The 15,051-nt window shown below is 39.2% G+C and overlaps 1 protein-coding gene across 1 annotated transcript; it reads left to right on the top strand.

Moving 5' to 3' along the window:
- The first annotated feature begins 4,041 nt into the window (after positions 1-4,041).
- Positions 4,042-5,430, top strand: LOC139550795 (guanylin-like). Its single transcript, XM_071361954.1, has 3 exons — positions 4,042-4,210; positions 4,548-4,746; positions 4,979-5,430. The coding sequence occupies exons 1-3, from the start codon at positions 4,133-4,135 to the stop codon at positions 5,035-5,037; spliced, it is 336 nt and encodes a 111-aa protein (XP_071218055.1). The 5' UTR covers positions 4,042-4,132; the 3' UTR covers positions 5,038-5,430.
- The last annotated feature ends 9,621 nt before the right edge of the window (positions 5,431-15,051 follow it).

The following is a 15,051-nucleotide window of genomic DNA, read 5'->3' as shown; positions in this document are numbered from 1 at the left end:
CAAAACAGTGTGTTTTAATCAATTATTTGGTCACGTGAATATATTTAGTATAGTTTTATCTAAAAAATAATAACTTTTTTAATGTTTCACTATTTTGTTTTTCTGAAATTCGCTGAGGAGGATGGTCCTCCCCTTCTTCCTCTGAGGAGCCTCCACTGCTGCACCTAATTGTATCCAATAATATTATAATATGATAGAATGCTGTGGGGCCTCTTGCAAATTATTACATGGCCCAATATGTCTAATTCAAATATTATGTGACAATGTGGATTGGCTTCTAGCAAACATTCTGCATGACCCATGACCCACACCTGTCCACTATTATCCCAGCGGGCAAAACTGGTTGAAATTAATCATTGCAACTAGATTAAGTTCTGTGCATTTTGTTTATTAACTGTTTTTAATGACTACCAGACTACCCTCTGCCTCCACAGCCACAGAGAAACTTAAGATTTCATTCATTCCGTCCTGATTTACCAGCCATTAGAAATTTGCCCTTGCGTTTCTGTAATGCACAGTAATCAGAACATGCAAAGTTTCCTAAATGATTGAATTGTGTGTCCTTGAAAGCAGGTATTTGTTTAGATCGTCAAAAATAACATGCAATCGGTACTTGTTTCAATATTTACCATCCTGTGGCGACAAAAAGGTATGTGCACATTTAGAGAAAAAAATACTTTTGAAAGGTATTCTGAACACACATTCACTCAGATTCATAGATCAATTCATATAATGTAATTCTGACAGCCTCCAATGCCTTGCCAGCTGGTAATATTTAGTTTCAGTCTATGTCATGATTCAATCTATAATATCAATGTTATACAGAATGTGAGGTGAATAGCTACATTGATATTGTCATCCACTCACATCCGCTTCACCTGCATTGAAACTAACCTGTTGGCCTCCTTCCAAAGCTATCAGACAAGGCCCACTCCTTCTGATGCAAAGGGCACAATTTATGGCACACTTTGAGAGCTGTAAAAAGAAGAGTGATTTAAAGCAAGGGAGCCACTCCTAACTGTCCCACTATGATGCAGAGTTATCAACAGTGTCCGGAGACAAACAGTGTGGAGTGTTTTATGGCCAGCATCAACACTTATTTTACATGGAGCATGTATGGAAAGTGGCAATATGATGGTCAGTTATTAGATGTACATTTAAGCTTCAGAGAATATATAAATAATGCATAAAATACAGCTGGTAATGTTGGTATTCCAGTGATGGAGCATGCCCTGCCTGCTCTCCTACTGTTGGTCCATACTGTTGAGTGTAGACTTTATGGAGAGGATAGTGACTAATGGCCTTATCTCAAAACATCTGTGTGTGTAAAGTAGCACGCATTCTCCTACTAAGGGTGTCTCTGATCACAGTTCAATAACTGAGTTACACATTTTTCACACCGATATGGTATTTACAGTATATGACGTAGCATTAGTCAGGGAACGTCACCCCGCTCTTTGTACTAGAGGCAAAGGCATGAGTGACAAAAACATGTAAGGGATCCATGCAGTGACCTGATGACAAATGCCACTGACAATTGATACCACTACTGATTGGCTATTCCATATTACTATAATCAATCTATATTTAAACAAACAAAAAAGATTAGTTATGGAATGTTATTTTTGATAAATAATTTTAATATAGAACTCAGTGACAATGTTTTCGGTCAAACTAAATGGCCTCCTGGATGTGTCTGATATAGACTGATAAATGAGGCTTATAAAATGTCTGACTGTGTAATAATAATAATATTCTAATTAGAGTAGTTCAGCATTATTATGTTCTCAGTTCATGGATACAACTCTGGATGCAGCTCATTGATGTTATTTAACATTATTGAGTTAATGTTCATGGAGCAAGTGGAGCAGTTTAGCTTCCGTCCCTCTCCTCGCCCCTACCAGGGACCCTCTGCACACATCGACAACAGCCACCCTCGAAGCATCGTTACCCACCGCTCCACAAAAGCCACGGCCCTCTGCAAGGGGAACAACTACTTAAAAGTCTCAGAGCAAGTGACATCACCGATTGAAACGCTATTAGCACGCACCCCGCTAACTAGCTAGCCATTTCACATCGGTTACACAAGGTTATTATAGTTTTGTGTTATATTATTTTATTTCTATTCGTTTTTCATTTTTTATGTGAAATTCAGTTTAGTTTCAGTTAGTTTTCAAACATAATTTGCTAGTTTTTATTTAGTTTTATAAAATATTAATATTTAGTTTTTATATTATTTCGTTTCAGTTTTAGTTAAAGCGTTAGGGACAGAAAGAATGCATGTGAGGCTAGGAACCATTTGTGTTATATAGATATTATTTCGTTTCAGTTTTAGTTAAAGCGTTAGGGACAGAAAGAATGCATGTGAGGCTAGGAACCATTTGTGTTATATAGATTTTGGGGTGTTTTTTCAGATGTCACTTTTTGAAATTGGGGGGGCAGTAATACAAAAGGTGATGGTTCAGGTCATAAGTTAGGTTAAAATGATAAAGTCAATAACAATGTGACTTGGATTTAAAAGGCACCAAGACTGGTGCAAAAAAATATGGTGTAATGAAACTCTCTCTTTCGCCCATGTTTACACCAATCCAATGCTTTCCTAAATGTAGACCAACAACATTATCCTAATGTATATCAACACAATTATCCCAGAAACCCTAGACACACTCCAATTTGCATAGCGCCCCAACAGATCCACAGATGATGCAGTCACAATTGTGATTGTGGAGGCCAGGTCATCTGATGCAGCATTCTATCACTCTCCTTCTTGCGGAGATCATCCGTTCACCTACTCTGCGTCTCACAAAGTCACGGTGGTTGGAGCCAAAAATCTCAAATTTGGACTTTGGACAAATTTGGATTTCCACTGGTCTAATGTCCATTGCTCGTGTTTCTTGGCCCAAGCAAGACTCTTCTTATTGGTGTCCTTTAGTAATGGTTTCTTTGCAGTATTTTGACCACGAAGGCCTGATGTTGAAATGTGTCTTGTTACTTGAACTCTGTGAAGCATTTTTTTAGTTTTCAATTTCTGAGGCTGGTAACTCTAATGAACTTATCCTCTGCAGCAGAGGTAACTCTGGGTCTTCCTTTCCTGTGGCGGTCCTCATGAGAGCCAGTTTCATCATAGCGCTTGATGGTTTTTGCAACACCACTTTCAAAGTTCTTGAAACTTCCCAGATTGACTGACCTTCATGTCTTAAAGTAATGATGGACTGTCATTTCTCTTTGCTTATTTGATCTGTTCTTGCCATAATATGTTTGGTTTTTTACCAAATAGGGCTGTCTTCTGTGTACCACCCACCTTGTCACAACACACTGATTGTCGCAAACGCATTAAGAAGGAGAGAAATTGCACAAATTGCACAAATTAACTTTTAACAAGGCACACCTGTTAATTGAAATGCATTCCAGGTGACTACCTCATGAAGCTGGTTGAGAGAATGCCAAGAGTGTGGAAAGGTGTAATCAAGGCAAATGGGGGCTACTTTGAAGAATCTAAAATATATTTGTTTCACACTTTTTTTGTAACTGTGATTCAATATGTGTTATTTCATAGTTTTGATGTCTTCACTATTATTCTACAATGTAGAAAATAGCAACAATAAATAAAAACCCTGGACTGAGTAGGTTTGCCCAAACTTTTGACTGGTACTGTAAATATTATTTTTATATTTTTTATTTATTATTATTACTAAAAAATGTAGGGGGTAGATGAGCTTTAATTTTGCAGAAAGATTGTGTATAGTTTACATAAAGATAGTTTGTGTGACAGTTAACAAAGATTCCTTGTTAACCAATGTGGTAAGTGGAGGTGTGTGACCGACTGTAGAAGACAAACCATCAAGTGTGTCCATAAAAACATCAGACTTGGGATGAGGTCAGAGAGGATTTATGAATCCACCTTTATGACATTGTAAAATCCACCATCACTACTCATTAACCCGTGAGAAATACGTTTCTCCCATTTGCAGCTCGGCCAATCCTAGGCCTGCATGACTGAACTGAGTTGAGAGTCAACCCTTTAAAAGGAAGGAGGGAGATGAACGGAGAGCAGAAACTGAGGTGAGCAATCTTCCAAACACACCAACAACAGCAAGACTAAAGGCTCAAAGCAAACCTCTCAAAAGACAAGATGAAGACCATTCTCTCCATTGCTCTCATGGTCCTGGCTCTCTGTCTGGTGTCTGAAGCCCAAGCTGTCAAAGTACAGGTAAGGGCTCCTCTTAAAGCAAGGTTTACCTTGCTATAATGTACTATAACATGATGACTATTGACTGCAGATATGTCAGAATGGTCAATGGTAATCTAATGAAATAATGTTTTGTTAACCCTCGGTATGTAGCTGTAACAGACAAAATTCTGTGTAGCGTTTTCTTTTTAGCAACAAGGCATATACTTGGTGCAAGCCAGCATTACAAGTCTATGGGCATCCTCCTCACATTCAGAATGTGTAAAGCATCGCAATGATTGGCTGGGACCCCAATATGACCCACAGATATGGTGCTTTGTCTAACCTGTGTCTATGTCCTCTCCTCTCTTCTCTGTAGGAGGGAGACTTTTTTTTCTCACTGGAATCAGTGAAGAAGCTCCAGGAACTGACAGCAGAGGGCAGCAATGTAAACAGGATGCAGAATCCTCGTCTCACCAGCACCAGCTTTGCTTCTGTCTGTGCTAACCCTTCCCTGCCACAGGAGTTCATGCCCCTTTGCATGAAGAGAGGGGCAAGCATGTCTCTCTCAAGACTAGGTAAGAAAAGACCACTCTATAGCATAATATCCACTTTAGTCCAACTTGGTGGATCGGACCAGATTGTGATAAGACCGTAATAATTTGCTGATGGAGTCATTGATCGGAATTGTATAGAACATGTCTCTCTTATGTACATCTAGTTGGTCTCTGCAATATGCAGTTGTAGTTTGATTGATTGAGTGATTTTGGAACATGTTTTAACGCTGTACCTTTCTCTTCTTTCTTCCAGCTGCTGTGCCTATGGACATCTGTGAGATCTGTGCCTTTGCTGCCTGCACAGGCTGTTAGTTAAAATATCAACCTGACGGCCATCAGAAGACAAGCCACTCACAATTCTCATTCTGCATATCGTGACAACAATTTCGATTTCATGTTTAAAATTGCCATCTTCAGATGGCCGAAAACATAATTGGCTCAAGAATTCAAAGACTGATTAATTGATGGAGGCTCATTTTCTAGAAACTGTTACTTTGGAGCATATTTAGCACTTATTTGACTGTTTTTCTTTTTATCAATTTACTTTTATTTTGGGGGTTTTGGGTTTGTTACAGTTCTATCTTACAAGGCCTTGTACTTATTTAATGTTCTTTTTGTTTTCATTGACACAAGTCTTTGGAGTTTTGTATTCTTTTGTATGTTTATGAATGCCTCATGTTTAATAAAAAAGCATTGAAAAACACATATTGTTGTTTGAGTGAGTGGTCTACCAACTGTAACTGGCCGGCAAATCTTGAATAGAACATTTGATAAACTGACTGAAATTGGAACAACACAGAGAACAATACTTCACCCACAGTTGGATGAAACCTGAAATGTGTGTCTTTCCCCACATATTTATTGAGAGTGAACCTTGAATAGAGCATATATTTGATAAACTAGTGGACATTGGCACAACACACAGAATAATACTTCATCCACTTTTGGTTGAAACTTGGCATTTGTGTCTTTTCCCCAACGCGTCCATTGAGAGGACGATAGTACACCCCAAGGCTAACTCCTGCCCCCAGTGCACAACTTACATCCGACAGTCTATTGTCACTGTACTTTTGCTTCACTACCTAAAAATGTATTCATTGTTGGTGCATAGCTTCGGAGACAGTAGTAGATTTCACAACAGCAATAGAAGCCAGCAACCCTCTGGTTGCTAGTACATCTCCCACTGTTGCCAGTGCTGGGATTTTAATCAGCACCCCTCAGGATTCTATATCTAACCTGTAGGACAGGGTTGGGAAGCTGTGGTCTTCTTGTCCCATCCCAAGCTAACACACCTGACTCAAAAAATCCACTAATCGCAATCTTCAATTTAGAATCCCATTAGTTTAATCAGATGTGTCAGCTATGCATCCCTTTAAAACCTCTTAAGGATCCACCCCTTTTTTTAAATTTAGCCAAAAATGACATACCCAAATCTAACTGCCTGTAACTCAGGCCCTGAACCAAGGACATGCATATTATTGATACCATTTGAAAGGAAACACTTTGAAGTTTGGGGAAATGTGAAAGGAATGTAGGAGAATATAATACAATAGATCTGGTAAAAGATAATACAAAGAAAAAAAAACTGTTCTTTTGTATTTTTTATGTACCATCATCTTTGAAATGCAAAAGGCCATAATGTATTATTCCAGCCCATGTGCAACTTAGATTTTGGCCACTAGATGGCAGCAGTGTATGTGCAAAGTTTTAGACTGATCCAATGAACCATTGCATTTCTGTTCAAAATTGTGTATCAAGACTGCCCAAATGTGCCTAATTTGTTTATTACTAACTTTTCATGTTCAAAACTGTTGCACTCCCCTCAAACAATAGCATGGTATTCTTTTACTGTAATAGCTACTGTAAATTGGACAATGCAGTTAGATTAACAAGAATTGAAGCTTTCTGCCAAAATCAGATATGTCTATGTCCTGGGAAATGTTCTTGTTACTTACAACCTCATGCTAATCGCATTAGCCTACGTTAGCTCAACTGTCCTGTGGATGGGACACCGATCCCGAAGAAGTTTTAAGACCTGAGCTGCCCAGTGTCAACATCTGCTCTAGCTGGTGCTCCCAGTGCATGGCAATGCTAATTGTGTATAGCTCAGTTATATTATTGGCATTAAAGAAAAACAGTGATATGGTTTACAAGCTCAAAGAAACAATCCCCAGCGACCTTCAGTGTTTAGGCCATTCTACCATTTAAATGTTCTATGCGAGTGTGAAAGTAACAGAACATTTTAAGTATTTATTCTGCCACAGTCTCTTTGTGATGTTCACTGACAAGTATAGAGACAAATGTTAGAAAACAAATTAATAGCCCTTGTTTCTCTGAGGGGTCAAAAGTAATTCATACGTAGCCTATGAACTGAGGTCTCAACTCAGTCGAACCTATATTGCAGTTAGTTGTTTTTCCATGGTCAAATACAATCACAGAATGGTTTAGACACTCTAAAAACATATTGCTACCTCTATTACTATCAGGTAGACTTATCACAGGTAGATGCTTTCCGTTCCCAGCCATATAGTAGGGCGGTTAAGCTGATGAATCATTCACTTTTTGATAAAAGCACCAAATTTGGATGTAGATGTATGTACCCTAAAAATATTTAGATATGGAGCCACCCCAGATTTCAAAATTGCCCCCGACTGTAAAACTATTTTACAATTCAGAAGGACTGCTTTGAGGTGAAGGCCCTACATTTGTCACAGAGTTAGATTTATGGACCCTGAAAAGGTTTCATATATGGAGCCACCACAGATGTAGCACTTGGGGCCATGGCGGCCATCTTACAAAATGGTCATAGACAGTAGTACTATTTCACAGTTAAGAAGGACTTTTTCCAGACAAACACACCAAATTTGACACGAGGAAGATCTATGTAGCCTGAAATGATTTAGGTATGAAGACACCACAGATTTGGCCCCTAGGGGCCGTGGCATCTTACAAAATGGCCACTGTCTGTAATACAATGTTACCGTTCTGATGGCTTTTTTAAAAATAAACACGCCAAATTTGGGACAGAAGTAGATTCATGCACCCTAAAAAGATTTAGATATGGAGCCACCACAGATTTGGCCCATGGGGCCATGGCAGCCATCTTACTAAATGGCCATAGACTGTAACACTATTTTACAAGCCTTTAATCTATTAAAAGTCATGGCCTATACTTGTTTGAATTCTAAAAGTCATGGCTTATACTTGTTTGAATTTTAAAAGTCATGGCCTATACTTCTTTGAATTTTAAAAGTCATGGCCTATACTTCTTGGTATGGATCTCCTGAAAATCAAGAGGTTTATCAGTTACACACAGTATAACACAATGAGTACAGAGGGAAACACAGCAGCCATGTAGGCCAAACATGAACATTTCTGAGACTGCATGTAGCAGAGATGAGTTACAACACTGTTGATGAGATAGCCTTGACTACGACTTAAAACCAGACGTTGGGTTCCAGAGCGGGAGACCAGGATTCACATCCTACCAGTTACATGAGCATTTAAACAAATGGCTACTAAATCTACTTTGCAATGCCCAAATCAGGAGCAAATACAGACTAACTACAGCTGTATCTGGAAAAATATCCCAGACATTGTTGGAATAGTTCACAATTGCTGTGGTTAACTCTCTCAAGCTGTGCTTCAGTTAAACAAGAACTATGCCTGGCACAGAATCTTTTACTTTCAACCTGTTTCATTAACAAAAGTATAACACATTAGTTGTTCTAATGTGGTTCACGAAAGTTCAATCAGTAAGGCTGGTCTGAATGCTTGCTTTAAGTTAATAAATAAAATAAAATTGTATTTGTCACATGCGCCGACTACAACAGGTGTAGACTTTACTGTGAAATGCTTTCTTACGAGCCTTTTCCCAACAATGCAAAAGATTAGCAACAAAAAAAGGAAATAGTAACACAATAAAATAACAATAACATGGCTCAATACAAGGAGTACTGGTATTGAGTCAATGTGCAGGGGTACGAGGTAGTTGAGGTAATTTAGGTAATATGAACATGTAGATACAGTAGCATAATACAATAATACATACAGTAAGCATAATATAATTCACATCGTTTCCTATTCTATGTGCATAGTGGGAATGTATATGGGTCTTTCTATAAATAAATGGGCCAATGTGTGACATCAGGGTCAAAATTTCAAAATGGTTTGATATATATTTAAACATGATTTTCTTGCAGCTTCAAATGTGTAGTTACAGGAATGCAAGTCTAGGTAGCTACAATGAGAACATAGCTCCACCTAGCAACAACAAAACATCTACATGTCATTCAAAATGTCACAAGAAACATGGACACCACGTTTCTTTGTCATGCCTAGTTGCCAGGTCTTTTGTGCTTAAGTCAACTCCTCCATCATGTATAGCCATGTTAAACATTCCTGAAGAATGAAAAAAATAAACAACAGCTTTTCTATATGATTAATAGTTGATATAATTGTAATGAACACTAGGGGAGACAGAGAGCTGGTTTCAAGTGCAGGGCGCAGCAGGTGTTTATTATTGGGGTGGCAGGTAGCCTAGTGGTTAGAGTGTTGTACTAACAATCGAAAGGTTGCAAGATCAAATCCCTGAGCTGACAAGGTAAAAATCTGTCATTCTGCTCTTGAATAAGGCAGTTAACCCACTGTTCCTAGGCTGTCATTGTAAATAAGAATTTGTTCTTAACTGACTTGCCTAGCTAAATAAAGGTTAAAAAAAGATCCAGGGGCAGGCACAAGGTCATACACAGGGGGTCCAAAAGGGCTGAAGTACAGGCAGGCAAAAGTTGTCATTAGTGAGGCAGGCAAAAGTTGTCATTTGTGAGGCAGGCAAAAGCTATCATACAAGGGAGGAGTAAATCATGTGAAAACCAGTGCTCTGAAAAATGTGAGTCACAAAACAAACAATACCTCACAGTGATGGGGTGAACTGAACTAGTGTGTGATAATGACATACAGGTGAGCTGTGTTCAGGGGATTTACGTGTGTGAGTTGGAAGCAGATGTTATAATACAATGTGTTCATTTAACAAAATCATTGATAATAAAAACAAATAATGAAATCATTATAATCAGTAAACCTTTCAAGCATTGTGTGTTTATGTGTGTCTGAAACCCCTCTGACCTTCTCATCCAATGGGTTTTGAGAAGGAGGTGAGGAGAGAAATTGCGACAAATCAAGGAAATGCATTTGAGATTCTCCCAAGGACAGAGGAAGCAAGTATTTGACAGGTATTAAAACCCACATCCAGTCATTGTAATTTTACTGTATGTCTAATAAATCACAGTGTGTGTTTATTTAATGAAAATAACTCCAAAATATATTTGATTGTTTATTTCTCTGAGCCTCCTTTGGCCCTTGAAATGGTCAGTCTGATCGTGTGGGTGTTAGGAAACAAATTTGAAGATATTTATATAGACAGCCTTGATTGGCTGATAGGATGGTCTAGAGCCCACCCCCTTATCCAGATGAACAGTCATTGGTCTATTATAATCAGATCACATTATGACATCATGACATGAGCCAAATGTTCCATCCCACCTGAACAGGCTGTAATTCATTATGTTGCCATCCAGAGTCACATTTATTTATTTTCAAAGCTATAGCACACAATATTTTACATACAGCAGGTTTTTATTAAAGGACCAAAGAGTTTGGTCTGCTTTGTGTTTTCCTTTTTGTGATACAGATATTGTCGTGGCCCTTTCTGCTTTCTGTGTGTGTGGAAATATCATAAGAAAACGTGAAAATCTAGAAAAAGTCTTGGTGGTTCCAAACTTATTTAATTTAATAATAATGGAGGCCACTATGTTCTTGGGTACCTTCAATGCTGCAGAAATGTTTTTGGTACCCTTCCCCATATCTGTGCCTCGACACAATCCTGTTTCAGAGCTCTACGGACAATTCCTTTGACCTCATGGCTTGTTTTTTGCTCTGACATGCACTGTCAACTGTGGGACCTTATATAGACAGGTGTGTGCCTTTCGAATCATGTCCAATCAATTGAATTTACCACAGGTGGTAAATTCAATCAAGTTGTAGCAACATCTAAAGGATGATCAATGGAAACAGGATGCACCTGAGCTCAATATCGAGTCTCGTAGCAAAGGGTCAGAATACTTATGTAAATAACGTATTTCTGTTTTTTAATACTTTTCTAAACATTTCTAAAAACCTGTTTTTGCTTTGTTATTGCGTGGTATTGTGTGTAGATTGATGAGGAATTTTTTTTATTTTTTATTTTATACATTTTTTATTTCAGAATAAGCCAAAATGTCAAGGGGAAGCCAAAAAGTCAAGGGGTTTGAATACTTTCCAAATGCACTGTATATTGGATGAGCCTTGACAAGAATACAGTATATACATATGAAGTCGGTAAAACATTATGTAAACATTAATTAAAGTGACCATTGTTCAATGACTATGTACATAGGGCAGCAGTCTCTAAGGTACAGGGTTGAGTACCGGGTGGTAGTAACAGTGATTAAAGTTCAGGGCAGGGTACTGGGTGTATGCCGGCTAGTGGTGAATATGTAACAGTCTGATGGCCTGGAGATAGAAGCTGTTTTCAGTCTCTCGGTCCCAACTTTGATGCACCTGTACTGTCTCTGCCTTCTAGATGGTAGAGGGTGAAAAGGCTGTGGCTTGGTTGGCTGACATCCTTGATGATCTTCTTGACCTTCCTGTGACACTGGGTGTTGTAGATATCCTGAAGGGCAAGCAGTATGCTCCCAGTGGTGCGTTGGGCTGACCGCACCACCCACTGCTGAGCCCTGCGGAGCCCTGATTGTGAAGTTGCCGTACCAGGCAGTGATACATTCCGAGGATGCTCTCAATGTTGCATCTGTAGACGTTAGTGAGGGTCTTAGAGGCCAAGCTGAATTTCTTCCGCCTCCTGAGGTTGAAGAGGTTCTCTTGCACCTTCTTCACCACACTGTCTGTGTGGACGGACCATTTCAGGTTGTCAGTGATGTGCACGCCGAGGAACTTGAAGCTTTTCACTGAGCACACACCCTTGTGGGGCGTGTTGAGGATCAGCATAGCGGAAGTGTTGTTACCTATCTTCTCCTCGTGGAAGTCCAGGACCCGGTTGCACAGCCACGCATAGGTCTACCTGCCATCACATCATCTGGCTTCGAGGATCTTCCCTCTGAGACGACGCCATTCCCCAAACTATTTAATGTCATACTGCATTCCGTCTCTGTTGTTCATTCAGATAAGCCTGTACTAGATTGAACTTGCAGTTGAATATAATGTTCTGTTATTAGAACAAATTAGAGTCTATGCCACAGTTTAGTATGTTATGGAACCTTGGTGGTGACTGTTGATCTAAAGTAACATTAAGTAAAGGTTGACTTACTGCCCACTATGGCACCTCCAAAATCATTATTCAAGATAATTATTATTGGGCCAGTGGAGTCAAACACAAGACAGAATATCAAAAGAGATGAGCACAGCATCAAATGCCTTGGAACCAAGCAGCTAACTTTTGGCTGCTAAGAAAAAGGATCTTGTGGCTTTGGACCTGACCTGACCTGATACCCTGTATTCAAGTGTATGCTGTACAATGTACATCAACCAATGCTGTAATTCAACCAATAGCAGGCATGTTACTAAAATGGTGAGAGATGTACACAACAGTGTCTAAACTATAACATACATACAGTAGAACATCTATCCTAATTGGGGTCAAAGGCATTTTGTAAGATTGTTGCCACTGGCCCTAGGGGCCAGATCTGTGGAGACTCTAAATATTTTTAGGGTACATACATTTATCTCTCTACCAAATTTGTTGCATTTATATAAAATAAAGCCTTCAGAACTGTAACATTATATTACCCACAGAGACCATTTTGTAAGAGGAATGTCACAGGCCCAAGGAGCCAAAAGTGTGGTGGCTCCATATCTAAGTCTTTTCAGGATCTATTAGTCTAGCTCTGTGCCAAATTAGGAGCCTTTAGTCCGTGTGAGTTGAAAAATATTGGAACTGCTAGGCGATCATTTTCAAAGATGGCTGGCACTGACCCCAGGGGCCAAATCTGTGATGGCTCCATATCGAAATATTTCCAGGAAAATAAATCAAATTTTGTGCCACATTTGGTGCATTTATTTAAAAAAGGACTTCAGAACTGTAACATTGTAATTTTGACAGTGGCCATTTTTATGATGCCTGCCATGGCCCCCAGGTACCAAATCTGTGGTGGCTCCATATCTAAATCTTTTCAGGGTTCATCACTTTATCTCATTGACTAATTTGGTGCCTTTACCTCAAAGCAGTCCTACTGAATTGTAAAATAGTGTTACCATCGCAGGCCATTTTGACAAACGTCTACCCTGGCTGCCAAATCTGGGGTGGCCCCATTTCTAAATCTTATCAGTGTACATAATGTAAATGTAAATACCTTATGTAAATGTACATAAGTCTTTTATCACAAAGAGACGGATTGAGACAAATTTGTCAGCATAACTGCCCCACTAATAGGAAGTATGTGCACGTCATGTGTAGATTGTAAAAAGATCCAGCATACGCATTGATGTAACAGGTTTGATTGAATTCCAGTCTCAAACAGGTGGAGCGAACTGAACAAATCGTCGTTGATTGCGAACTGAACAAATATTTGGGCAGACCTATCCAAACAATTTGACAAGATCAGTAAAATACAACCATCCGCTATACATTTGACAGAGAGCCTTTTGCGTTGTTATCTGGGATTAATGATAAATTACTGTGGTTGAGACAGGAGAAATTAGATTTATAGGATGTTTAACTTCTTTGTGATAGGGGGCAGCATTTTCACTTTTGGATGAATTACGTGCCTGTGAGTATAACAGAACTCATATGGCAGGCAAAAACCTGAGAAAAAATCCAAAACAGGAAGTGAAAATTCTGAGAGTGGTCGTTGTTAAAGTCATCGCCTATTCAATTCCCTGTAATATATGGATCAGTTTGCACTTCATACACCTTCCACTAGATGTCAACAGTCAGTAGAACGTAGAATGAAGTTTATGCTGTGTTGTGGGACCGGATGGGAGGTGAATGAGTCAGTGGCAGATTGCCAGTTCTTGGTCACGCGCTTTCCTCATGTTGTCGGCGTGCGTTCCATTACTTATACAGACATGAAAGAATGCTTCGGTTGGAACGTTATTGGATATAAATGATAACAACATCCTGAAGATTGATTCTCTACTAAATTTGACCAGTTTATTCGACCTGGAATATAACTTTTTGAAGTTTTCGTCCGACGTTTGCCTGCATCTGTGCGAGCGTTTGGACACGTGTACTACACATGCTAGCAAAATTAGCTAATTGGACATAAGTAATGGACATTATCGAACAAAACAACGGTTTATTGTGGAACTAGGATTCCTGGCAGTGCATTCTGATGAAGATAATCAAAGGTAAGGAGAGCCTTTGAACAAAACATAAATGTATTGTGTAACATGATGTCATATGAGTGTCATCTGATGAAGATGTTCAAAGGTTAGTGATTAATTTTATCTCTATTTCTGGTTTTTACAAATACAAAGACAAGATTAAGATGGGCAAAAGAACACAGACACTGGACAGAGGAACTGCCTAGAAAGCCAGCATCCCGGACTCGCCTCTTCGCTGTTGACGTTGAGACTGGTGTTTTGCGGGTACTATTTAATGAAGCTGCCAGTTGAGGACTTGTGAGGCGTCTGTTTCTCAAACTAGACACTCTAATGTACTTATCCTCTTGCTCTCCCACTCCTCTTTCTATTCTGGTTAGTGCCAGTTTGTGCTGTTCTGTGAAGGGAGTAGTACACAGCGTTGTACGAGATCTTCAGTTTCTTGGCAATTTCTCGCATGGATTACCTTCATTTCTCAGAACAAGAATAGACTGACTGTCACGTTCCTGACCTTATTTCCTTTGTTTAGTCTTTGTTTAGTTGGTCAGGACGTGAGCTGGGTGGGTATATTCTATGTTTTGTGTCTCATTGGTTTAGGTGTGTCTGATTGGCCTGATATGGTTCTCAATCAGAGGCAGGTGTTTTACGTTGTCTCTGATTGGGAACCATATTTAGGTAGGCTGTTTTTCACTGTTTGTTTGTGGGTGATTGTTCCTGTTCATTGCGTTCTTTGTTTTCACTAGGTTCACATGTTCAGGTCTGTAGCGTTGTTGGTTTCATTCTGTTTATTGTTTTGTTCGTGTTTATGAAGTGTTCCAATAAATATGTAAACGTACCACGCTGCGATTTGGTCCTCCTCTCTTCCACCTAACGACGAGCGTTACACTGACGAGTTTCAGAAGAAATTCTTTGTTTCTGGCCATTTTGAGCCTGTAATCGAACCCACAAATGCTG

The sequence above is a fragment of the Salvelinus alpinus genome, chromosome 2 (assembly GCF_045679555.1).
Source record: "Salvelinus alpinus chromosome 2, SLU_Salpinus.1, whole genome shotgun sequence".
Classification (NCBI taxonomy): domain Eukaryota; kingdom Metazoa; phylum Chordata; class Actinopteri; order Salmoniformes; family Salmonidae; genus Salvelinus; species Salvelinus alpinus.
The sequence above is the reverse complement of the archived record's forward strand: the minus strand, read 5'-3'. Positions and strand labels throughout refer to the sequence as shown.